General features: G+C 43.1%; 1 protein-coding gene across 1 annotated transcript in view; it reads right to left on the bottom strand.

Annotated features, from left to right (window-relative positions):
• The window catches only part of LOC135208790 (huntingtin-like), a gene marked incomplete at its 5' end in the record, with an annotated part of 92,131 nt that overhangs the window by 41,070 nt on the left and 25,256 nt on the right, over positions 1-25,805 (bottom strand). Inside the window, 1 exon segment of the mRNA XM_064241313.1 lies at positions 21,490-21,630. Within this exon segment, the coding sequence (XP_064097383.1) occupies positions 21,490-21,630 (141 nt within the window).

The following is a 25,805-nucleotide window of genomic DNA, read 5'->3' on the forward strand; positions in this document are numbered from 1 at the left end:
AGGGTAAAGCCATTCAAGAAAGTTTGGGCTATCCATGCTAGGTTACAACCACAACCTTCTAGGCTGAGGTGGTAAAAGTGTTTCGAATGGGTAGCCTAGGCACTAGTCTATGCTCGGCTATACTAATAACCTTACTAATTCGCCCAACCTAAGATAGTAGAGGCATGTTTAAGCAGCCAGACCATGTTAAGTCATCAACCCACTGTTAGGCTAAGTTGACATAGTTAAGCTAAAAGGTATGACCCAATTATCCTGGCTATAGCACCTTAGGTTACAAGTGCCCTACTTAGGCTTGGCTACCTTAAGTGGCGAAAGAAAGACGTTCAGCTCTTCCTTTCGACTTGAGTTTCCACGCGATTTCATTAAGAAGATTGGTTCTACAGTACTTTCGAAGGAACCAAGCTTTCAATTAACTTTAACTACTTGTGTAAGATCGAAGCGTTTGGTCAATATTCTTATAGGAAGAAACCAGCTTATACCAACAAGTATATAAAACATGGGAATTCTCCTTACCTGTAAAGGTTTGAAATTTTCTAGAGTCAACCCAAAGTATGCTAATTCCCACCATTCAGGCTGCATACGATTACTAAGAGGTATCCATATAGTACTTCCATCAATCCGTGCATTTTACGTGTCGTAAAACGGACTCTACATGACTAGAACAAGGTAATTCATACACTTTTGCATCCTTTTTCAAACCAAACACCATGTCAATCACCGAGGGGAAGCATACTGGCAGGTGTCTCCGTGCTCCCGAAAGGTTATTGAATTGACTAATCAAATCAATCACCTCTGCATACGAAGCCAGAAACCCTTGGTTTTCTCTTCCCTCCAGTTCTAACACACTGTGTTCAGCCACAGGAGACGTTAACTCACTCCTACCCTCTGACAAACGTCCGGGTGGGTCATGACCGTCCGACCATACGGCCGTGGCATCTTTGAGCATTAATGGCCACTGATGGCTCGATCTCCAATAGTCAGTAGGATTTGAGAAGGTATCTATTTGCATGCGTCATGGCCATCCGACCATTTTGCAAGAGGTTTTGGCTATGACGTCACCATGCTTGATGGAAGCAAGAGGCTGTTTATGGTACTCTTGCAGCCAAGCTCAAGAGACCCAACCTTCTGTGGCATTTCTACTTTACAAGGATGTGACAGTCCTGGCTCAAAGATGAAGAAGAAATTATTCTCCTCTTGGCACGAGGATCAGTCACGAAGTCCCTGATTCTAGCCTTTTCCAACTTTTCACAGCAGCCACACTAGACTAACTTTCCAACATTTACTTGTTCGACAATTACAACTACTTCTTGTGCTTTCATATAATAGAGATGTAACAATCCTGGCTCGAAGATGGAGAAGAAACTTCTCCTCTTGGCACTAGGATCAGCTAAGAAGTCCCTATTCTTCCAGGATTGGCAGGAGAACACACTGGCATCAAAGCCAGTCACCTAAGCTTGTTAATGCCTAAGCGGAAGGATACAGAGGAAAGACTTGTCTTTTCCATTATGTGACTTTTATCTCCTAATGCTTGTAATTTCTCTCAAAAACAATGTGCATTAAAAATCTCCAATCCGAAAGCATAGTTGTAAAGTACTCTTGTATATCGAAATGAAAAGGGAAGCATGTCTCCATGTAGGCCGCAGCTGCGTGAAGTGACGTCATGGCGGTCGCCATGTTTATGACGTCACTGAGCATCTCGAATGCGAAGCCAGCACCCTAGAGGTGCAAGGCTGTTGATGTTATTCTCATAGACAAATGGCGACGCATCCGAGGCGACCACCATTCAGTGCATATCAGGATAAAAGGGACATCCATCACGTGGGACCCTGGATGGCAGCACGACATTATATGTCAAACCAACTGTCCTTCTTGGGTTGGTTCTTGATAAGCCTAACGCCGACCGCACACCTGCATCCTCTCTACCCACGTATATGGAATGAACACAAGATGGCGATGCACAGGGAAATGAGCACCACCTACGACTTACTACACGATGAGTACCTCGACGTCGAAATTGTCAAAGAAAATATCAGGGCGTTTATCTGCTTATTGTGATATCCAGGAAGACTCGCAGCATGAGAAGGCTTCATGTTCACATACCCGGGAATCCCAAACAACAAATTGAAAACAACGGGGCAAACTAAACTGGATTTAAAAGGACGGAGCAAAGCATGTCCTCTCTTAAAGGCGGTAAGAAAATAACTAATGGGGTCACAAGTTAATGAGGGGTATGTGAGTGGCTCCACATGTCTCGTGACCAAGCACAGATGCCAATAGTCCCTTGCGTACACAATTATTTTAAACTTTACCGGTTTCCAGCTGGCGCTGAGTATTTATCCTAATGTTAAGACCGAAGGTTTGTTTTGTATATGAACAACTTATTCAATTTTCATTATAGCACTGAAGGACCTCATAGGTCCCAGTGCTTGGCCTTTGGCCAAAATTTTATTTTCCATTCCATTCCATTCCATATCGATAAAAAAAATGGGTTTTGACGTAGGAAAAACCTATTTTGGTGGTCGCTGTTGAGTCCTCAACAAAGGAGTACCCTTTCCATGGTCTATCCAGAGCTCCATGGCAACCAGACTAATAGGAAAGAATTCTCTTAACTTGTCTTATGGCCGGGTATGTGTCATAATGAAACATTATAACACGTGATAGAGTATAAATGGACTCAGGATAATAGGGCACTTTCTATTATCCTAAGCGAACGCTGACACCCAGTTTTCCTACTACATCAAAGCCGTAAGAAGAAGAAGAAGTGTTATGCGCATAAACCATCATATTGTTTACATACGACCAAAATCTGACCAAGACGCCATTCCTTTCTGTTGGTCAATGTAGGACGATGCCATACCCAAAACCCATGTCTTTGCCGTGGAAGTGGGAGATTTTTGAGGACTCAACAGTGACTACCAAAAATAGGTTTTTCCTACATCAAAACCTGTTTTTTGATAGCGTAGTTCACTGTTTCGTCCTAAACAGAGCTTTAAAAAGAAATTGACAGGTGACAAAAAGCTCTTAGATTCAAATCATAACAACCCAAAAACATTTTTGGTCCAGGGTCAAACCACTAGTTTCAAGGTCCCATACTTTATTGCCAATAACTTTAGGTTTAGCAACAAAGAACAAGAAACTAAGTGCAAACTTACATTTTTCCAGGGTGAAGTTCTGTGGTGACTTACCTAAGCATGCTGGGTACGGTTGCAGTATTGTTAAATCCACCCCAGCGATAATTAGCATACTCGCCTGTTGGGAAGACCCGTGGTTTGCCACTGTAGCGCCTATGAGTCAAGAACATCCATGCCACCTACTGATACACAGTGTCCTGCACTAGTCAAATTTGTTCTAGCTTGTGGCAACTATTGCTATAGTGTAGGGAAAAAATAAAAAATGGACCTTTTGGGATGTCTGCCATGACCTCTAGGTTAACCTTAATTGCATGAACTGGGCATAATGTTATGTCTACTAATTCTCGTTTACTTTGAATAGATTCCCTTTTTAAAGGAGCCCCATTCTTGGCCAGGAAAGACAGGCCAGAAGACAATAAAATTGATTGTCAATTTGCTTTATGTACTGTCCTTCTCTATGAGAGCCCAGTTTGCTAAAACTAGCTGGAACCCTTCTAGGGAGGATCTTTGTAGTGCAAAGGACTGCAGAAGGGAAGTGACAACTCCTATACCAGGGTAAAATCATGAAATCATAAATCAACGATTCTGTTAATGCTGCCTTGCATTCCATGAATGCTGTAGCTACAAGGCATTTGTCTTCAAAAGGGATAAGAACTTAAAAAATTTGTTTCCCTATAATTTTTGACTGGGCTCTCGGTATTTATACAATGTAACTATATATCTTCCATACATGCTGGTATTGCCAGATATATGAAGTAAGTAATTTTTGAACTTGGCACCTAGCAATGTTGGGCAAACAATTTTCAAGTTATAGATAATAGTATTTAATAAAATGCACTCGTGAAGGTCTTGGCTCAGAAAGGAGGATCCTTGAAACTACTTTCCCTCCTACAAAATGGGATAAAACAACGGACAGTTTTGGAATGATCTCTTCGCCCATTATTAAAGTAATAGGAACCAATGCCTGTTTGAGGCTATTAAGTAAGCTGTTCCTAGTAGGTTAGGAGTTTGCTCAACTTCCTCGAAATCTGGAACTATGGAGGAAAGGTTATATCATCCTCCATTTGTTCCAGTCTTGTAGGAAGGCATCTCTTTCTGTTGATTGTCAGGCAGTTTATGATTCTGATATGTGGTGAACATGTCCACTTCCATTTGTGGAAGCATGTTGGCTATTTTCTGAAAGAGTGGTTGTCCAATTCCACTTTGAGGCTGTCATTTTCCTTGATAGGGAGTCTACTATTACATTGAGACACCCCTTAAGGTGAATTGCAAACTAGTACCACTTCCTTTCTTGCCCCATCGAAGGATGGCTAGCGTCACCATATTGAGAGGAGGTATCATCCCGACCTCTTAAAGTAGGACAATCCAGTCATGTTGTCTAGAACCAACTAAGTGTCTCTCCTAGAGTTTTGAATTTACAAAAAGACAGCCATCAGCCCCAGGAAATTTATATGACAATTCCTTGGAGTATCTGAACGCCTCCTGCCACCTGACGTTCCTTCCAACATCCTCCCAGCCTGTCAACAAGCCAATCTGTGTGTATTGTCATTCATACAGACTGAGGAGTCAGGGTGACCTGTATCGCCAGAGAGTCCTTTCAGGATCAAGGCCGAAGTATCCCCCCAAGTATTGGATCTATTATTACTGCAAATTGCAACAAGCCCATCATACATTCTAATTGCCTTTTTGAAACTCTGGGCTGTGCAAGGCACCTTCTGAGTACTTGCCTCATTCTGTTTTGAGTATGATAGGAAGAGACAACTAGCCATGAAAAGTATCCCAACATAGTTCCAGCTACTGAAAGTGTCTGCTGGATGTGATGTGGGATTTTTCTAATTTATCATAATACCTTTTGACTGTAGTCAGTTGACCACTTGCTCTTAGGTTTTTCAAACACACTTTTCTTGTGGGCCCCCGGATCGGCCATTTTTCTAGGTGAGCTATTATAGCTGTAATTTTTCTGATTTCTCGAAGAACTACCGTTACTAAGTTTGTCAAATCTTAGGGCAATGTTTAGCCCACAGGGGCTGGCTTTGAACCTGTACATATCTGTCCCTATCCATAGCCTTAGGAAGGGATGGAAGGGAACGACGACAAGGATGTGCCAGTATGTATCTGTCAGAGCTAAGTTCCCTTTAGAGCAACTGAACGTACTAGGACAATGGTAGTTACTATTCGGAAAATATGGCAAACAGTGCGCTTGCTCAAAGTTGATAGGTCTAGGATCACTCTTCATTTAGAAGAATCCTTTTTGGGCACACTTGGAGAGATGTGCTTGATGACAAATAACCGCATGTTTCTCTATGGCTCCCATTAACAGAGACTATGTACACGTAACATTCCAAAGAGAGGCCTGGTTTGGAAGAACCCCTTTACAGGAGGGGGATGGGTGAGACTGTTTCCACTCCACCCTGTTTGAAATTAGTGCTGTGTCCCCATGGGGAAAACTTCAATGGTCTGTGGTGTCATTGAAGTCAACCCCCAACCATACCATTCCCATTGGCATCCACCTCTTCCTTTACCTCTGCCCTTGATAGGCATGCCATTTATTGTTTTTGTACTTTCTATAGGAAGGTTTCTATAAGAGGGTCTTTGGACTTTGTGAGAAAATTTTCTTTTTGTTGTTGTTGTCCTTTTGTGAAGCATCATCCCATCTGAACACCTACCAGTTCTTAGAGGAAAAAACCTTTTGGGGGTAATAAAGACTTACCTTTTTAAGCGAGCCTTTGTTCCGACACGGCATACAAACCTTCGGTCCTTTTACAATAGGAAGGTACTAGCGGCAGCTGGATAGGTCGTAAGCTTTCGAACAAGGGGTTCGGTAGTTAACTGCTTGTCCGACAGGCGCGCGCGCGCGACTGGGAGGTAAACAAATCACTTTTGCTTTCGGCCTCACAGCGAGTGGACGTGTGTGTTCGACGCTCTCTGCCCGCTTCTCGTCGTTTGCTTTCATGAGTATTTGGTTGTGTTTGTGTGTGAATCATTTGTAAGTACAATCATTTCCTCTCTTATTTCTTCATTGTGAATTGATCAATAATGGAATCTCCACGCCTCGCTACCCCCCCGGAGATTATGCCCGGGTACCGAAGGGCGTAAATGCGGAAAGTTCCGCTCATTCCCGGAAATTGATCCACATATTTTGTGCGCTCGGTGTCGGGGGCGCGAATGCACCCGAGCCGAGCCCTGTGAAGTATGTTCTAATTGGTCGGAGGCGCAGTGGGCTTTGTACGAAGGCAGGAAGAAGCGAAGGCCTGCAAAGGAGTCGTCGGAAAGCTCTCCCGCGACTCCTTTGGTTACGGACACTTCGTCTTCTTTCCTGCCGCCCGCTCAGCTCCCACGTTTGGCGCCTTCCCCTTCGGGAAGGACCTAGAAACCCCCCCTTCGGGGGGGGTTTCTAGGTCCTTCTCCTCACCCGACCTGTCGAGTGTGGAGGAGGGCGCTAGATACCCCGATGTCGAGTTGTACTCTGGGTCCTCTATCCGTTCGTCTTCGCGCGAGCGGGTAGAGGATCCTGCTAATCACCCGACTTTTGCTTCCTCAGGTGCGGTTGCCGCGAAGGACGACCTCGGACAGGTGTGGGCATCGTTGGGTCTGCAGGGCGTGCCGAGTGTCCAGGGGCTGCTCTACCATCTCGCTGGCTCTGTGGCGGTCACGCATGCTACGGTTACGACCACCACCACGACCCTTACAACGCCTGGCTATGCTTCACCTCCTCACCTGGTGTACACCCCGCACGCGGTCTCTGTCACACCAACTACATCGGTGCAGGGGCCAGTCGCCGTACCACGGGGGAGTGTGATGCCGCCGCCTGGGTTTGCCGTGCTGCCGCGACCGGACTTCGTGTGCCCGAAGAGCTCGCCCCTGGACCTCCCACCAGTACCACATGGTCTGTGCCGCTGGTCCGTCCACCTGGACCGCCTGTACAGCCTGCCGTACCTGCCCAGCCGCTGTTCACGGACGTGACGTTACCGACCACTGCTGCCGTTCCTGTACCTGCTCCTGCCGTCTCCACTGCTGTTCCTGTGATGCCTGCACCTGCTGACGTTGTTCCTGTTCCTGGCACCGCTGCTCCCGATGCTGATCTGTTCGGACAGGTGCGTCCGGGCCCTGTTGCCTCGGCAACAGCAGCCCCGGCTCCGCTCTGGATGACAGATCTGACATCGGTCCTGAGGAGGTTGACGAAGAAGAAGAAGAAGAAGAAGAGGAGGAAGGTGTCGTCGTCGTCTTCATCGTCTTCTTCGTCGTCGTCGTCGTCTGCCGCCTCTTCCCCTTCTTCTTCTAAGGCTCCCCCGCCTAAGAAGAAGAAGGTCGCCTCCCCCCCCCCTAAGAAGTCTCCTTCGGGAACTTCTAAGGGCCCGTCTCGCTCTGGTGAGACGGGGGGTTCTTCCGCTGGTCACCCTGCTCCTTCGGGGGCAGGACCCGTCTCTTCTTCCGCAAGGAAGAAGACTACGGGGACCAGAGGAGTGTCGGCTAATACCGGCACTTCCTCACCTGCTGTTAGTGGTTCGACCACGGCAGCAGGATCCGTCTCGGCCTCTCGTTCGCGAGAGGTACCGAGTGTACGGTCGCCTACCAGCGACCGTGCAGCTAGGAACCAGACCTCTGAGCCAGCTCAGCGTCAGGTTCACGGCACGGAGCGGAAGACTGGTGACAGTCGCTCACGCGACTCTCACCAGACCAGCTCTCGCTCTCGCGGCGAGCAGCTGGCTACCCGGGCGAACGTGACGGTCCATGACCGGCCACGGGCTGAGGCTGGGAAGAGGTCCCCCCGTTCGCCGGCGCCAGCCACGGCTGGTACCAGCGACGTGACGCGCCGTGAGGATACGCACCGGTCTCACCGTGACAGTGGAGCTCGCCGGTCGCCTGACCGTCACTCTCACAGAGAGCGATCGGGTACGGCAACCAGCACCAGCTCCTCTGACACACGAGACCGGGGCCGCTGTTCTCGGTCCAGCCGTTCTCCACAGCGAGACGGCTCGACTAGGCCTGCAGCTCGATCGCCACCGCGGGTTGACGATCGCCTGCAGTCTTCCAAGCCCACTGGTTCTGCCAGCGAGCGAGGAGGGAGCGTCAGGTCTGCCTCTCCCATACCTTCAACCTCCTCGGGTTACACCGGGAGGGGCGAGGTATTGAGGAGTGATCGTGAGGGGTGCGCCCCTCAGGATCCCACCACGTCGTCCTACGTACCAGGCACGGTTCTCGGACCAGCCAGGTCGTATGCACAAGTGGTTGGAGAAGACCGAGATGGGTCTGTCGGTGTTCCTCCCCTTGAGGGAGGAGGGTCTCGGGAGATGCTCCTGTTTGAGGGACTGGATGGTCCGACTCCGCAGGACGCAGTCACTCCTGAGATCCAGAGGAACTTTGCCGAGGTTATTGCGCTGATTCGTCAGCACAACGACCTCGCGGAAGGATCGCCGCTCCCACCATCCGAGCCCACGTCCCGGCTCGAGTCGTTCTGGGGCCCGAAGAGGGAACCCAGACCGACGGTGGGTTTGCCGCGTTCCGAGCTTGCCGACTCAGTGCTGGACCAGGTAGAATCGCTTTGTCTCCGGGCAAGACGGTTCTCTCAAGTCTGGCAGGTCGAGCAAGCTGCTTCCACCTCCTCTGCTGCGACAGCGGCGTTTTTACGTGCCATCTGAGGACCCGATGCCGCCAAACAGGTGAACCCGGAGTTAGCCAGGCTGACTCCGGGTGTGTCTCTGCAGCAGCTCCTGTCCGAGAACCTATGGTTCTCGCAGCAAGAGGCACTCGGGCCTGGAATCTACTGCCATGGCAGCTTTCCAGGCCGTCTCCTGGTTAGATCTGTGGTCCCTCACAGTATCTAAGGTCGCAGCCAACTCCGGGGGAATTTCTCCCGAAGATGACTCGGCCTTTATTGGAGACTTTGCCAGTCTGGGGGAAGAGCCATCTCCGTTCCTTGCCCACCAGACGGTGAACCTGTGGGCCAACCTGGTTCTCCGACGTAGGGACGCTGTCCTTACTCGGGTTTCCAGGGCGGCCGGGCGTGAAGCGGCGTTGGGACTTCGCAACGGACCTTTACGGAGTTCCACGTCTCTCTTTCCAGGAGAGATGGTGGACGCTGCGGTGGACAGACGGCGCACTGACGACAGTGACCGTCTGGTTCACCAGGCAGTCTCGAAGGCTTCTGGGCAGCCTCGGACTGCGGCCAAGTCAAAGAGCTCGGCTAGCGCTTCCTCGGTGGCTAAGACAGTAGCTGCGTCGAAGCCCCGGGGAAAGAAAGACTCTGTCTTCTTCGACTTCTACAAAGGGGAGCCGTAACCAGCCCTCCTCCCAGCCCTCCTCCTCCCGTGGAGGCTCTGGGAAGAAGTCGAAGAAAGGGGGGAAACGCTAGGGACGGCGTTCCCCCTCACCTGCTGCCGGAAGTGGGGGGGTGCCTGGCCAGCCATTGGGCAACTTGGCAGCGCTACGGCGCCGAGACCTGGATTGTAGATGTCCTTCGGGAGGGATATCTATTACCCTTCGAATCGCGGCCACCCCTCACCTCCAACCCGGTCCAACAGCAGTCGTACGTTCCAGGGTCATCGAAGGACGTAGCATTGAGACAGGAGATCAAGACCATGCTGAGCAAGAGAGCTGTAGAAATCGTCACGGATCAGTCACCGGGCTTTTACAGTCGACTCTTCCTGGTGGAAAAGTCTACGGGAGGCTGGCGCCCGGTGATAGATCTCTCTCCTCTGAACCGGTTTGTTCGCCAGGGAGAACGATTTCATGCTTTCAGTGGACTTGAAGGATGCATATTTCCAAATACCCATTCATCAGTCCTCCAGAAAGTACCTCCGCTTCATCCTCGACGGGACGGTGTACCAGTTCAGGGCACTTTGCTTCGGTCTCTCAACCGCCCCACAGGTGTTCACGCGAGTGTTCACTCTGGTGTCTGCTTGGGCCCATTCGCACGGGAGATACGTCTGATGAGGTATCTCGACGATTGGTTAGTCCTGGCGAGCTCCCGCTCGCAGTTGCTACAGGACAGGGATCGACTGCTCGAGTTCTGTCGCGATCTGGGGATCGTTGTGAACTTCGAAAAGTCCGATCTCGAGCCCAAGCAGAGGATGAAGTACCTGGGTATGCTGATCGATGGTTAGAGGGCGAGTCTTCCCCGCAGACTCGCGGATCAGCAGATTCAGGGAGGCAGCCAACCAGTTCCTGTCTCGGCAGGAACAGGTAGCTCAGCGATGGCAAGTCGTGATCGGACACCTGTCGTCACTCGAGAAGTTAGTCCCTCACGGGCGTCTTCACCTGCGGTCTCTTCAGTGGAGACTAAAGGAGAGTTGGTCACAGGCGACGGATCCCCCAAGCTTTCCAGTGTCACTGACACCGGAGGTGAGGCAGGACCTAGCCTGGTGGCTGGACGACAGGAACCTCTTAAGAGGAGTGCCTCTGCGCACTCCCCCCCTGGACATGTGTAAACACTTACAAAATAAGCAAATAGAATTTCTATAACAACAAAATGAATTAATTTTTCTGAACCTCATAGACATTTAGAAGTATCAAGATATATATGTGAAATATTTACTTGCAACATTAGCCTATTACAATTCAAGTAAAACATTCATGGGAAAATGTCACAATTTCTTGAAAAACCCAAAGTTTATTTAGAAATTAGTTACATAGTGGGTTTTTTTCGTTGCATCTCCTACCTATTAATAAAGTTTTTAAAATTAACCTCAGAAGATGCGCGCGAGAATATTGAATATGAAACTTTTGTTAGGGCACATAGGATCATGATTAATCTTCTCTTTGACTCTTATGTTGCCTGGCAATCTTACAGTTAGCTCCGTTTTCCACTTCTTTGTCTAGTAACTTACTACCAGTAATATCGAATCTTCTTTGAGATTCGTAATGATGTCTATGATATCTATTTATTTTTTATAATTATGGATATTTTTACAAGTCATCATAGACCTGGATAGGTTCACTCATTGTTAATGCCATGGATAAAAAAGTTTGTACAGCGGACTCTTTTGAATTCCAAAATATCAGCGAATTCATGTGGGTTAAGTCTGGTCTAAATGGCTCTCTCCCCTCCACTGTATTTGGATGTCGTCTGAATTTACTTTGCCCTTGTGACAAGTATAATTTCACTTGCAGGCTGATTAATGGAACCTGGTTACAGTATCCTGCAGTACGAGAATTTCACATCGCAACTTCGAAAAAATCGTTCGTCGCTGCGGACGACGGCAGTCGAGTAACAACCGCCTACAATGTGAAAGGAATAAGCACCATCATGGACTTCTTCGACCGACACCGTATCTCGTCGTTAATCTCGTTTTCATGCGGAACGCTCCAGCGGCTGTCGGAATTCGACTACAAAAGGGACATACTTCCGACAATTACGACCCGAAGGATATTCAACTCTACTTTGCTGGCGAAGGACTCGTGCTGGGGATGTTTTTTTTTTTTATCGACGAACGTAATCGTGTAGCTTAGGATGCAGAGAATAAGTATGAGCGCAAAAATAGAACGTTGACCCCCCGCAGGCAAATTTTCCCCTTGTTTTAACCATTGAAAAAGGCCGTTTCAATTGGCTATAGGTGGTTGTCTGGAACTGTGTAATGGACGAAAAGTTGTTCGAACGCTAGTTAAAAGTGAAGTAGTATAACCTCGGTCATGTATCCTATATATTATAAGTATCATGTTATCCTATATATAATTGATCATAAATAACAGAATCGAAATATATTTTTGCGTGTACGCACTAGGAATCTATATATAAATGATCATAAATAACAGAATCGAAATATATCTTTGCGTGTACGCAATAGGAATCTATTTAAAGTGCACATATATTAATCATAATTATATGAATCCAATATACGTACATATGTATAAACAAATCAGGTAGCCTATAATCAATCTGTTACCTTTTATCATACCAATATCTGCAGTTATATATGAGTTAGTATATTGATTAATGAATCAGATATATAACATTTAGCATAAAAATCAACGAATCAATCAGCATAAACATTAATAATTTTATCAATTCATATATGAAATTTTTTATCAGTTAAAATATGATTTTTATCATGTTAATCTTCATTCTATGCAATTATCAGAGTACATTAGTATTTTTCTGTAGCATAAGTTATCTTAAAGAGATGAAGTGAAAAGCTGTATCATTATATATCACGTGATCACTATTATTTACCAATATCATTGTTTTATAGTTTTATTACTTGAATCAATTCATGTACACCATGAATTTTTATTTACTTATATATATATATATATTCACGTATGTCTGTATCACACTCCTATAAGTCAAATGCAAGTCAAGTTTGAGTAATATTCAGTGGTTTGGTTTTGGTAGCTGACCGAGCTGATGTAAGTGTTTACATAATAAAAATATGGAATGTTAGTCCTATATATAAAAGTCTAAAACTAAAGAGGTCAACCAGATTGCTTGCAGGAATGTGATCAGACTAGAGACGCTAAAGATGACGTATACAATAAGTATGTAGGCTAAGTTGACATGCCGTCATCTGTGGTCATTCATTTGTTTTGAAACAGTCCAAGCTCCCTGCTTGAGACAACTACCCCGACCTATGATTCAAACGGCCTACGTGATCTGTAGCGTGTCTCATTTGATTGTGTGTTCGTATGAAACTATGTCATTGGTATGTATGTTCATATGTTCGAACTACTGTCTATTCCTTCATAACTTGTAACAGAGATGGTAGACGAGGAGAACAGAGTTAGCTATCGTCATTAGAAGACCTGTACCTCTTTACCTAAGCTTTATCATGTAGAGGAATAGGATTAGCCATCATCATTGGCAGAAGCGATCAAGCTATCGTTATTAGAAGACTTGTACAATCATATCTGATCTTCACCATGTAAAACTTCAGAAGAATATATAATTTTTTTATACTTAGTGTTTTCTACAAGAACCTCACCGAACCATGAGTTTAACACATCGTCGTAAAGATAATACCGACTTCGTAAGTGATCTACAAAACCCCCAGACACTCCATTGAATATGGAAGTGCAATACCAACCGACTTAGCGTATAGATTATCGCTAGTCTAACATTACCTCATAGGGCGCCTTATCATACAAGGCACAAGCCCTAATACATGCAGCTGTTCTCAGACGCATCGACCGAGGGATGGGGCGCACACCTGGAGGAGTTGCTGACTTCAGGAGTGTGGGACGAGAACGACAAGCACCTTCACATCAATGTACTGGAACTCAAGGCAGCGTTCCTCGCTCTCCAAGAGTTCCAGGACCGCTTGATGGGACACTCAGTGGTGTTGATGTGCGACAACACCACGGTAGTGGCCTACGTCAACAAACAGGGGGCCTAGTGTCTCTCCCGTTGTACCAGTTGACTCGGCAGGTGCACGAGTGGGCCGAGGCACACTCAATAGAGCTGTCGGCACGCTACATTCCAGGGAAGAGGAATGTAGTAGCAGACACGCTCAGCCGTCGGGATCAGGTGATAGGGACCGAGTGGTCTCTACACCAGGACGTGGCGGAAAGGCTCTTCGACCTGTGGGGGCGACCAGTCGTGGATCTGTTCGCCACCCGGCACAACAGGAAGCTCCAGGTGTTCTTCTCGGCCGTGCCGGACCCATGGGCAGCTGCAGAGGACGCTCTTCAACACCCGTGGGACAACCTCTTCGTCTATGCCTTTCCCCCGTTCAGCCTGATTCGCAAGGTGATCAGTCGAGCACTGGTCACCCCGAATCTCAGGATGATCCTGGTGGCTCCCAAATGGCCACAGGCCATTTGGTATCCGGACCTGCTGGCTCTTCTCGCAGGAGAACCGAGAGAGATTCCCCCTTGGCACAACCTTCTCGCCCAGCCACACGTCGAGCGGTACCACCGAGCAGTCCAGTCCCTACGTCTTCACAGCTGGCTGTTATCCACCATCTCTTGCGAACGAGAGGCTTTTCTCGTAGCGCAGCAACAGAGATGGCTGGAAACGTCCGTCAGTCCTCTAGCAGCTGTGTACCAGGGGAAGTGGGCCGTCTTCTGTGGTTGGTGTCGTAGACGCGGTCTATCTCCTCTCAGAGCCACTCTTCAGCAGGTAGCGGATTTCCTCGTTTTTCTTCGCCAAGAGAAGCTCCTCTCAGTCCCCCACAGTCAAAGGATACAGACCGCCCTGGCTCTCGTCCTGAAACTGAGGGGATTGGACATCTCGAACTCGTTCGAGATCTCCTTGCTTATGAGGAGCTTCGAAAGGTCTTGCCCACCTAGGGAACTCAGGCCCCCTGCGGGGTGGGTATGTGACTCTCGTCCTTAGGAGTTTGACTCGAACGCCGTTCGAGCCACTCCGAGAGTCGTCAGACAGGGATCTGACCCTCAAGACCCTCTTCTTGCTGGCCCTGCTGGCATCGGCGAAGAGAGTAGGGGAACTTCATGGTCTTTCCTATGATGTACGACACTCCAGGGGATGGGGATCTGTGACCGCTCGATTTCGTCCCGAACTTCGTTGCGAAGACTCAGAAACCGTCGGTCCCTGACGACAGGTTCGAGTCCTTCACGATTCCCTCCCTAATGGACTTCACCGATAATGATGCGGATGAGATGCTGCTTTGTCCTGTGAGGGCGCTACGGCGCTATCTGAAGAAAACTCGACACCTCAGGCCTGAGTGTCGACGCCTCTTCGTTAGCACCGGGGTAACCAAAAAGAAAGAAGTATCCAAGAACACTCTTTCATTCTGGCTGCGTGAGGTCATCAGGAGGGCGTATGAGGCTGATGGTAGTGACGACATCCGTACGTCCCGTCCGAGAGCTCACGAAGTCAGAAGTATTGGCCCCTCGTTGGCGTTTCGTAAGAACTTCTCCGTGGCGCAGGTCCTGAAGGCAGGGGTCTGGTCTAACCAGACTACCTTTACGTCCTTCTACCTTCGGGATATTGCCCACAGGTCCTTGATACCTTTTCCTTGGGACCCGTGGTGGCTGCTCAACAAGTTGTGTAGCTAACCCAGACCCTCGCAGGCTGAAGCAGCATCGAGTCCTGTGTGACTGTGTGGATGGATGTGTGAGTGAGTGAGTGACTGGCTCCCTCTTCCCATCTTTTCCTCCTCCTCTACCTGTGGGCAGAGGGCCACGGTCGTCACTACGCTGGATGAGGACGAGATGCAGGTGAGCTATATGACAGAGCCCCATCCTATCCCTTTCACTAGGGATAGGAGCAGAATATCCACCACCTCCTACAAGGGGGGGGAAGTGGATGCCTACAAGAGTCAAACCCATGACTTTATATTTGCTCCTGTACAGGAACAAGTTCTTACATTGCTGGTACGAAGAGATACGCTTGCCTCTCTCTTAGTACTCGGTCCAGAGGTCTGACCATTGATCCTGCGGTGCACACCCCGATCAATCGGACAGAGGCTTGGATCCCTCCCTCGCTCTTACGACCAGGGAGACTTCCAAGGTTGGGCGAACACCAGTCTGTTCACAAAAGACTCAGATTCCTCCCACCAAGAAGTGAGTCTTCCTATTGTAAAAGGACCGAAGGTTTGTATGCCGTGTCGGAACAAATGACAATTTGTCCAAAATTGCATTTTTCCTAACTATACAAACCTGAGGTCCTTTTACACATAGCCCCACCTCATGCCACCCCTCACTCTGCAGTTTTTGCTTGGGCCAAAAGCAAAAGTGATTTGTTTACCTCCCAGTCGCGCGCGCGCGCCTGTCGGACAAGCAGTTAACTACCGAACCCCTTGTTCGAAAGCTTACGACCTATCCAGCTGCCGCTAGTACCTTCCTATTGTAAAAGGACCTCAGGTTTGTATAGTTAGGAAAAATGCAATTTTGGACAAATTGTCATTTTTGGATTGGGTAAGGGGATGTTTTGGATTTTTGTTTCCTAAATTCCCCTTTTTCCCAAAAGAGAGTACTACTCTCATGCAATTCTGTTAGCGGGCTTGCTCGTTAAGTTTTTAACCACAACAGACTCCTCAACAGGTCCTTACAGTAAGGGTTATGATGTAATAATGAAGTTACATTAGGAAGTGACTAGTTGGAGCCCTCCAATGCTTCCATTTGCACTTTTATGCGCCACTTTAGCTGCACTTTTATGCGCCACTTTAGCAAGTCATAGGATGCTTGCCATAGGGTTCTCACAGGATTTTAACTATCACAGCAACAATTGTTCTGGAACATTTTGGAAGACTTTTAATGGCAACTTCCAGCAAGATGGTAGAGGTTATAATACTAAAGAGGTGGATCTTAATACGAAATCCTGTTGAGGCTGTCACCTCTGAAATTCTTCTCATAGGGGTCCTAAATTGGTGTGTAACTATAAATAAAGGAGGCTTTTCCCTTTCAGAAGGGAGCTGTAGTGTTGCCCATTCCTTGGTGGAGTTTTCCGAAACTGGGATGACGGAGGAAAACGGTTTTAACTTTACCATTATCTCTAGTCTTTTAATCACTACAAAATTCTGATCATGTCTTTACAAGATTAATAATTTTGGAAATGAAGGGACAGAAGGCTGGAACTCTTTGGTGACCAACTTTGGTCCCAATAAAGTGTGTGTTCTATTGCTTTAATGTTATAGACACCAGCAAGAAGACCGTTTCTGTTAGTGGTCTTTCACATGTACAGCTTCGATCATAGTTTTTCTCTCATTAATTAGATATTTACTATAGTGAGAAAATGTGCACTGTCTACCAAGGATCCTGGTATCATCAGGGATGAGTACTGGAGCCCCTCATGTTTTGATATGAAGTTTTGTATTCAGAACTGACTAATAGTGGTTTCTGTCACAAGTCCAACACTAGATCTTATTTGGGCAACATTTGCTTCCCCTCTCACTTTTGGGTTGCAGGATACAGTATTTTTACATTTTTGGAGTGTACTAGACTAACTTGAATTCCTTTTCGGGATCATGCATCATGTCGCTCTTACATTGCTGTTCTGTGGCAACAACATTTTCGGATGTTATTCATAATTTCCATACAGAACTGATCAAATACTGCAAATTGTTTATCCCTTCTGGGGTAGCTTGCGTAACCCGACTGAGCATCTACAGCCGAGTTGCAACTGCCTGTTCATAGGGGCAGAGGTCCTTGGTGAAATACCATAATCCTCTGAAACTGTTGTTATTTTCACTGGGTTCAGATGTATCCTTGTATCCCTTCAGGGGGGGAAGGATCCTAATTTCCTTAAGAAATTGATCATATGCCGCAAGCTGTGTATCCCATTTTGGGAAGCTTGCACACTTTGACTGGGCTTCAACAACTGAACTGTAACTGGCTGTTATCAAAGGGGCAAAAGTCTTGGGCAAGTTACTATACCCCATTGAAAATATAGTAATATCTGTTGGAGTCAGATGGATCCTAGTATCCCTTTTGATGGGAAAAGATCCTCTTCAGCATCGTTGGCTGTAAATGGGGAATAGAATTCCTTTTATAAGGCTTCTCCCATGGGTATCTGAAATTTGTGTCCCTAATCCATTTGGGCTTAGCGGGGTCATTTTAGTGGCAATACCCCCTCATATTCCATAGAGGGAATATCTCTCCTGTGTAAAAATCCCTCTATATCCCCTGCAGGTTTAACCTGGTAGGTGGTGGGGACTGATTTTACTGAGTTTTTGTCCATACATAAAACACCTGGGAGGTACTGGGGACTGATGTTACCAGGTTTTGACCCAGACATAAGTCTTGGTTTGAGAAAAAAGGGGTTACATATCTGTTACCGGAGTTTTGCTGCAAAGATATAATTTTGCGTAACTTTAGTTCTACTGAACCCTAGGAAACATTGGGACAGCTTAAAATGAGCAGTCTCATCAATAAAACTTGCATGCAGTTGGTATGAGCCATATCTACTGGCACAAAATGACCTGAGCAATTTGATACGGAACTGAGGGTCCTGCATAATGGCAGCCCTGTAGTGATATAAAACAAGTTGTTATTAGAAGCCAGTCATTAAATTATTAATGAGGGACACCTCTATAGTTCTCATACAGTTTCAATATTTGTAATAGCTTCTATTAGGAATCTATGTTAACTTAAGCCCTTCGAGGTTTAAGTTAGTAGTTTTGACAGCCGTATACGGCTGTACAGTATACGTATATGTCTTTTTGCACTAGCTATGTCAAATTTTAATTTGATTTTTCATACTATTTGGACTAATATCCTAATTTGATTTTTCATACTATTTGGACTAATATTCTATGTACCAATTTGTTTAGTTAGCCAAGGCCACTGTATTTAAATGGCTCAAGGTTATTTAATTATGCCTAGGATACTGTTTGTATCCCGTCCTTGGCTGTTGTGCTAGACTAACACTTAGTACATCAACAGTAGGATGATTCCTAAATTGTCCTCTCTTAGCCTAGTATACAGGGCATTGCTTATCCAGATTGTTCTAGATCAAATATAAAAACAGAAAGTCACTTAAACATACAATTCATAGTTAGGCTAACAACTTTTGTCTAACTTAGATAGTTTATATCTAGCCCAAGGCTATTTGGTTTACTATATAAAACAATAACTTTTTAATATGAAACTCACTGATGTGAAATTTTAAAGCTAGGCTATCACCTAGTATAAGTTATTGTCTAATACTGATTATTTTCCTTAAGGGTATGGGATTAACCAGGTGTAACTGTAGCCTTCAAGATAGGCTACTACCTCATAGTCCATTTGGTCTACATACCTACTGTTTTTGGTTTATATAAATTGTAAATTATTAATGTAAAACTTTGATGCAGGTTATTGTCTAGTCCTGATTAACTTTTTCGTCTACTAAAACTAGGCTAGCCTATCACATAACCTATGTTATTTTTTAAATCAATGTAGATTATTTAATTCCCTTTTAAGGGTATGCACGATAGCCTACGGTATTAAGACAATGCCTAAAGTAAATATACAGGCTATATAAATGGGGAAAATGTATGTAGCCTTTTATCTAATCGTAAGGTCTTTGGTGTAAACTGGGGCTACTGCCTAGGCCTAAATCCTAACAGAATATGTCCCCAAAACTTACCTTAATTCAGGTTACTGCCTCATCCAAGTTATATTTTGTTCAACCTTAAGTATACATTATCCTAGCTTACAGGTTACAGACAATATCTAGTCTAGCCAACATATTCTCGTTGAATCAACGTAGATTGCAGGCTACTGTCTGGTAGGCTATTGACGACATCGTTATCTGAACAGATTACGTATCTATTACAGTGGAACGTCTTTTTAGATAAAAACTAACAAGTAGAATGATAAATTCTTCAAAACAATTCCACTTCTATAAACAGCTAAAGATTGCAAATTGTAAGAAGCACCGACATGCACTGACGAAAAAGCCGGTTTACGGCTGTACACGCACATTAAAATCATTGTTCCACTAAAATATTTTTAGAGGGAACTTGAAATTACATACTCAGCTTTCAAGTTGGAAGTTTCCATGAACTTCGGTAATGAAATAAATATGCGAAGAACAAAACTCTCGGCGCTAACAATCTTAAATCACTAGTGCCGACGAGTACCTGCGAAAAAACTACCGTTTACAGTTTTTCACACACACTAAAATCATTGTTCCACATTATAAACTAACAACATTTTTAACTGAAACTTAAATATGTACACTTAGCTTTAAACTTATATATTTTCATCAACCTCAGTAATGAAATTAATAGGTAAGTGAAGAATGAAATTCTTGGAACTAGCTTAATGATTGTCAATCATAAGAAGCGCTGACAAAATAAGCCAGATTACAGCGTTTTATTCACAATAAACCCTTGCGTTACAGTCTAAATACGAAATTTTTAAAATGGAACTTAAAACTATGCACTTAGCTGAATCAATAAGCAAAGAATTGACTTCTCTGAGCTCTGGTTTCTTGACTGACCAGAAAGGGAATGGCGTCTTGGTCTGATTTTGGTTGTATGTAAACAATATGATGGTGCGTATGTGCATAACCACTTCTTCTTACAGTTTTGATGTAGTAGGAAAACTGGGTATCAGCATTCACTGATGATAATAGAATGTGCCCTGTTATCCTGAGTCCATTTATACTCTATCATGTGTTATAATATTTATCATTACGACACATACCCGGGCATTCGACCAGTTAAGGGAAAGGGTACTCCTTTGTTAAGGACTCAACAGCAACTACGCTATAAAAAAAATAATATATCACTGAAGTAATCATAATATGCATCCTGCTTTTGAAAGTATATTACTGGATACATATAAGTATGATCTAGAAAGCATGAGGCTTTCTCCAGAAGGAAAAATGCATTTGGTTCCAAGGACTTCCATGAGCCTCTGTGATGCATCTTGTGTGTGGTCCCTGCAGCCATACTATGTAGTTTCTAGTTTGTAGATTCTTGGTCAGGAACTGCCCTGACATCACTTAGGATCAATGCTCTCAAGTTTCGAAGACCCTCCTCTGCAGGAAATTTGGCAGCATCTGAACTTCCTGTATTTTAATATAATTGAGGCCCCATCAATTTTGAAACCTACATGACACAACCATCCTTTGGTAGCTGTAAATGGTTTGGGTTATTAATAACGTATTCCAGGAGCTGATTTTAAGAAGTCTTCATAATGGCTGATTGCTTTCTGAAGCAACATTTACACAAATAGAATACTTTTTCTGTTCATGTTTCCTTACCAAACATTCCATGTACATTCCATTCACAAGAAAACATTTATTTCTCACCAAAGTTCTACTTTGGTTGATGAGGGATACAAGTACATAATGGCAGTACAAATTTGTTTTAACCTCTGAACAGTTCCTCTACGAACCTTGTAGAAGAACTTCTTTCTGGCAAGTAACACATTGAGAATTTCAATGTTTTCACTTGAAGTAAAAACTTGATAAGCTCTTTTGCACTGGTTAAATATTTCAGCTTACTAATTTTGCACTTTGGAGTCATATATCAGAAAAATGCTAAAGAAAATTAATAACACAATGGATGTTTGGGTATGACTCAACATTATGCAAAAGAGATAAGTGAATGAGTTGAAAAAAAAAACTTCATGCCTTTTTCAAAATGAGAGAGAGAGAAAGAGAGTGAAAATTTTGGAATCCAGCACTGCAAATTCGTCTTTTTTTTTTTTATCTGAGTGTTTAATATTTTCCATTTATACATTCTGAATTCACTTCAACTGCAGGATCACAGTACTCTACAAACTTTGCACAGTGAAATCACAGAAGTAGGTATATAGCTGGTAAATGGTAAAGTGACAAGGAATATTCTAGAGTAAAATGAAGAAACAAAAAGAGGCTTTATATTCTAGTGAGACAGCTGTGGGATTCCAAAAAACACCTTTACTCTTTACTCACTTACCTGTAACCTTAAATGAGATACACACTTGCATCTAATCAATAAAAAAAATTGACAATACAATACCAGTATTTTTACTGTCAATACTGTACCTTATAGGATGAGCAATGCATAATGGCAAATCTCGCAAGTTACCAGCCTCCAACCAGACAATTAGTTGCATTAGTCTTTTGCAAGCCACCAATGGACTGCTTTCCCCACCATTTAAACACTGAGTGAGGCCTGAAGGAAGGCTGCAAAATAACCATAATTATCAATTTCAATTTTTCTACTAACTCCTAAACTATTTTGTACATATAAAATATAATTATGATTAAGTCATCACTAAATAACATATCCCTATAATTTACAGACAGTACAGCTTAAACAACTGTTAAACAGCTGGGTAAATAACTGCTGTCATTACAATATGGAAGTTCAATATTTAGCATTCATAAATGTTTCTCATTACGTATATTCCTTGGCAAATATTAACCCATCCTTTCACATGCTACCATGCATAGACAACAACATTCAATATTTTCAAAATTTATTTATATTTCCACATGCTGCAATACAGTGGACCCCCCGTATTCGCGTTCTCCGGATTCGCGGACTCACACATTCGCGGATTTCTCTCGGGAACGTTTCCCTGAATTATTCGCGGAAAATTCGCGCATTCGCAGTATTTTTCTATGAAAAATACCCACAAATTCCTGGTTTTTGTTATCAATTTCATCATAAAATGCACTTTTTGTGATAAAACTATTAAAATACATGAAAATTTTTAGTGGTTTTTCTTAAGTTTTAACTAACAAAATAGGCTGTTTTTAGTGTTTTTATAGGGGTTCCAATAATTCGCAGATTCTAACTATTCGCGGGGGGGTCTGGTGCGCATCCCCCGCAAATACGGGGGGACCACTGTATTCTTCAAAACTGTACTGCTTTTCCAACAACAGGCTATTTCCCATAAGAGGAGCCTAATAGCCGTTCATCAAATATTAGCATAGAAAATGTTTAATTTCACACTGAACTTTAATGGAAGATTAACTCTTTTGAGATACTAGTGACTCACAAAATTTGTCTGAGGTAAGCACACTGATTCATCTTTTCTTTTATTGCTTGCAGTGAATTTATTTCTCATGGTTTACAGCTGGTTTTGGTGTTTGGAAGCCATCTGTACAGGCGGCCCACAGTTAATGGCGCAATCGCTCAGTGGCGAATCGGTTTTACGACTGTCGTCAAAAATATTCATGAAAAAAATAAGGTATTTTACGGCACAATTTTCAGTTAACAGCGCCGCTAGCGCCGTTGTCTAACGAGTTCATACATTTGTAGAAATGTCTTTCAGACCATAACGGTTATGCAAATGATATTAAAAAATTTTATGGAAATTATATTAACAAATTTTATGGAGAGTTATTACATAGGTATTAGGGCAAAATATATGCCTCCAACGCTGTTCTGTGCCGAAAATATAGTTACATACGTGCAAATTTAGCTATGGATGTGTCGATTTATAAATATTCATGCTTTTATGTTTAAAATGTGTATGAAAATGTATTACGTAAAGGGTATTTTTATTTCAGTGCAGAAATATGATAAAAAGGCAGCTTTTAAAACTGTCCTTCACAATATCAAATACGATGTTTTTCATGTTCGTTCTTGTAAACCACCATCTGCCGCTCTTCCAAAAATATAGAGTTAAAAAGAGTGCAAATTTAGCAATCGATGTGTCGATTTTTTAAATGTTTATGCTTTTATTTTTAAAATGTGTATGAAAATATATTACTTATAGGGTATTTTTATTTTTGTACATAAATATGATACAAATTAAGGCAGCCTTTGTAACTATGCTCCACATTGTCAGGGGATGTTTTTTCATGTTCATTCTTGTCCACCACTGTTCCGAAAAATGCATGGTGTTATTTTATTGATTATGCATCTTTTCCATAAATCATTTGAAAAGTTATACATTACTTCACTGTATCCAATAATATTGTATGTATTCTCATATTATTGTATTATAAAATGTTACGGCAAATCTAAGCCAGTATTCCGCGCAGCGGCCAATGTTGTGGTTTGAAATCAGCTGATGGCAAATACGAGTTTGCTTCGCCATATTTACGCAATTCTGAGCAAATTCTCTTCCTTCCACCTAGCATAAACGAATATCTAGATACTTGACTTATATGAGACAAGGTTATTTTTCCTTATACAACGTATTTTTAGGTGGAAATATGAATTGAATATGTCTCGTTGTGAATGTGAACTACTTTATTTTTCGGTAACAGATTACGTTGGCGGCATGTTTATTGTGTAAAAAAATTATGTGATTCCATTCACAATTCTCCTTTATATAATAGTAATACGAACTTTACGTTATTTATCTTATATCGGCATGAAACTAACAGTAAAATGTGTTCTTTCAAGCGCAATAGTTTTGATTAAAATGATTTTATCTCAATTTTACGGTTGTGTTTGATGGCATACGTTTACTAGAGTTTTATCCTTGTTGCCGATGTACGATAAGAGTCATTAGCAGCTTGAACAGTTTCCTCAGCTTCAGTTATCACTAGGTTTAAATTTAACAGCATATTTCCCGATTGATCTTTGATCTATATTGATCTTTGATCTATACTGATCTTTGATCTATAGCGAATAAAGTTATTACATTAACCCTTAAACGCCGAAGCGGTAAAAAAAAAAAATGTCTCCCGTGTGCCGGAGGTGTTTCAGAGTGAGCGCGGAGGCGGAAAAAATATTTTTTTCAAAAATTCACAGCGCGCTTAGTTTTCAAGATTAAGAGTTCATTTTTGGCTCCTTTTTTTGTCATTGGCTGAAATTTAGTATGCAACCATCAGAAATGAAAAAAATTATCATCATCATATATAAATAATGCGATATATGATAGCGCAAAAACGAAATTTCATATATAATTGTATTCAAATCGCGCTGTGCGCGAACCGGTTAAAGGTAACAAGTTACTTTTTTTCGTTGTAATGTACACTAAATTGCAATCCTTTTGGTATATAACACATTGTAAAACGATAAAAGCAACACAGAGAAAATATTATCACAAAATAATGCATGAATTCGTAACGAGCGGTAGTAAATAAATATTTTTTTCAAAAATTCACCATAAATCTAAATATTGTCCTAGAGACTTACAATTTCTTTCAAAATGAATACAAATGATTGAATATTACTATACTATAAGAATATTAGCTTACAAATGCAGTTTTCGACCATATCTGACGAGTTAAAGTTGACCGAATGTCAAATTTTTTTATATATATATTATTTATATGCAATTATTTCAAAAATAAGAAAAGCTACAACCTTCAAATATTTTTTGTTTTATTTTCCATGAAATTGCGCACATTTTCATATATAAAACTCTATGAAATGCCTATTATGAAACGGAGCAAATATTCCGAGAATGGGACGTACGGATTTCGGAGATTTGTGGCGGAGAATCCGTGCGCGGAGGGAAGGAAAGTTTTTTTTTTAAATTCACCATAAATCTAAATATTGTGCTAGAGACTTTGGATTTGTTTCAAGATGAAGATAAATGACTGAATATTACTAGACTGTAAGAGTTTTAGCTTACAATATCGTTTTTCGACCATTTCGGTAGAGTCAAAGTTGACCGAACGTGGATTTTTTTCTATTTATCGTGATTTATATGCAAATATTTCGAAAATGAGAAAAGCTACAACCTTCAATTATTTATTGTTGTATTCTACATGAAATTGCGCACATTTTCATATATAAAACTTTATGTAACGGCTAATTTAAAATGGTGCAAACATTACCACAATCGCACGTATGATTTTTTCGGAAGAGTTACCGCGCGGACGTAAAGAAAATGTTATTTTTTTCATAAATTCACCATAAATCAAAATATTGTGCTAGAGACTTCCAATTTGTTGCAAAATGAAGGTAAATGCTTGAATATTACTAGAATATAAGCGTTTTAGCTTACAATTGCGTTTTTCGACCATTTCGGTAGAGTCAAAGTTGACCGAAGGTTGAAAATTTGTCACTTATCATTTTTCATATGAAAATATTTCAAAATTGATAAAAGCTACAACCATGAGTTGTTTTTAGTTGTATTGTGCATGAAATTGCGCACATTTTCATATATAAAACTTTATTTAACTGCTAATTTAAAATGGTGCAAACATTACCACAATCGCATGTGTGATTTTTTTCGGAAGAGTTACCGCGCGGACGTAAGGAAAAGGTTTTTTCATAAATTCACCATTAATCGAAATATTGTGCTAGAGACTTCACTTAGTTGCAAAATTAAGGTAAATGATTGAATATTACTAAAATATAAGAGTTTTAGCTTACAATTGCGTTTTTCGACCATTTCAGTAGAGTCAAAGTTGACCGAAGGTTGAAATTTTGGCACTTATCGTTA

The sequence above is a fragment of the Macrobrachium nipponense genome, chromosome 35 (genome assembly GCF_015104395.2).
Source record: "Macrobrachium nipponense isolate FS-2020 chromosome 35, ASM1510439v2, whole genome shotgun sequence".
In the NCBI taxonomy this organism is placed as follows: domain Eukaryota; kingdom Metazoa; phylum Arthropoda; class Malacostraca; order Decapoda; family Palaemonidae; genus Macrobrachium; species Macrobrachium nipponense.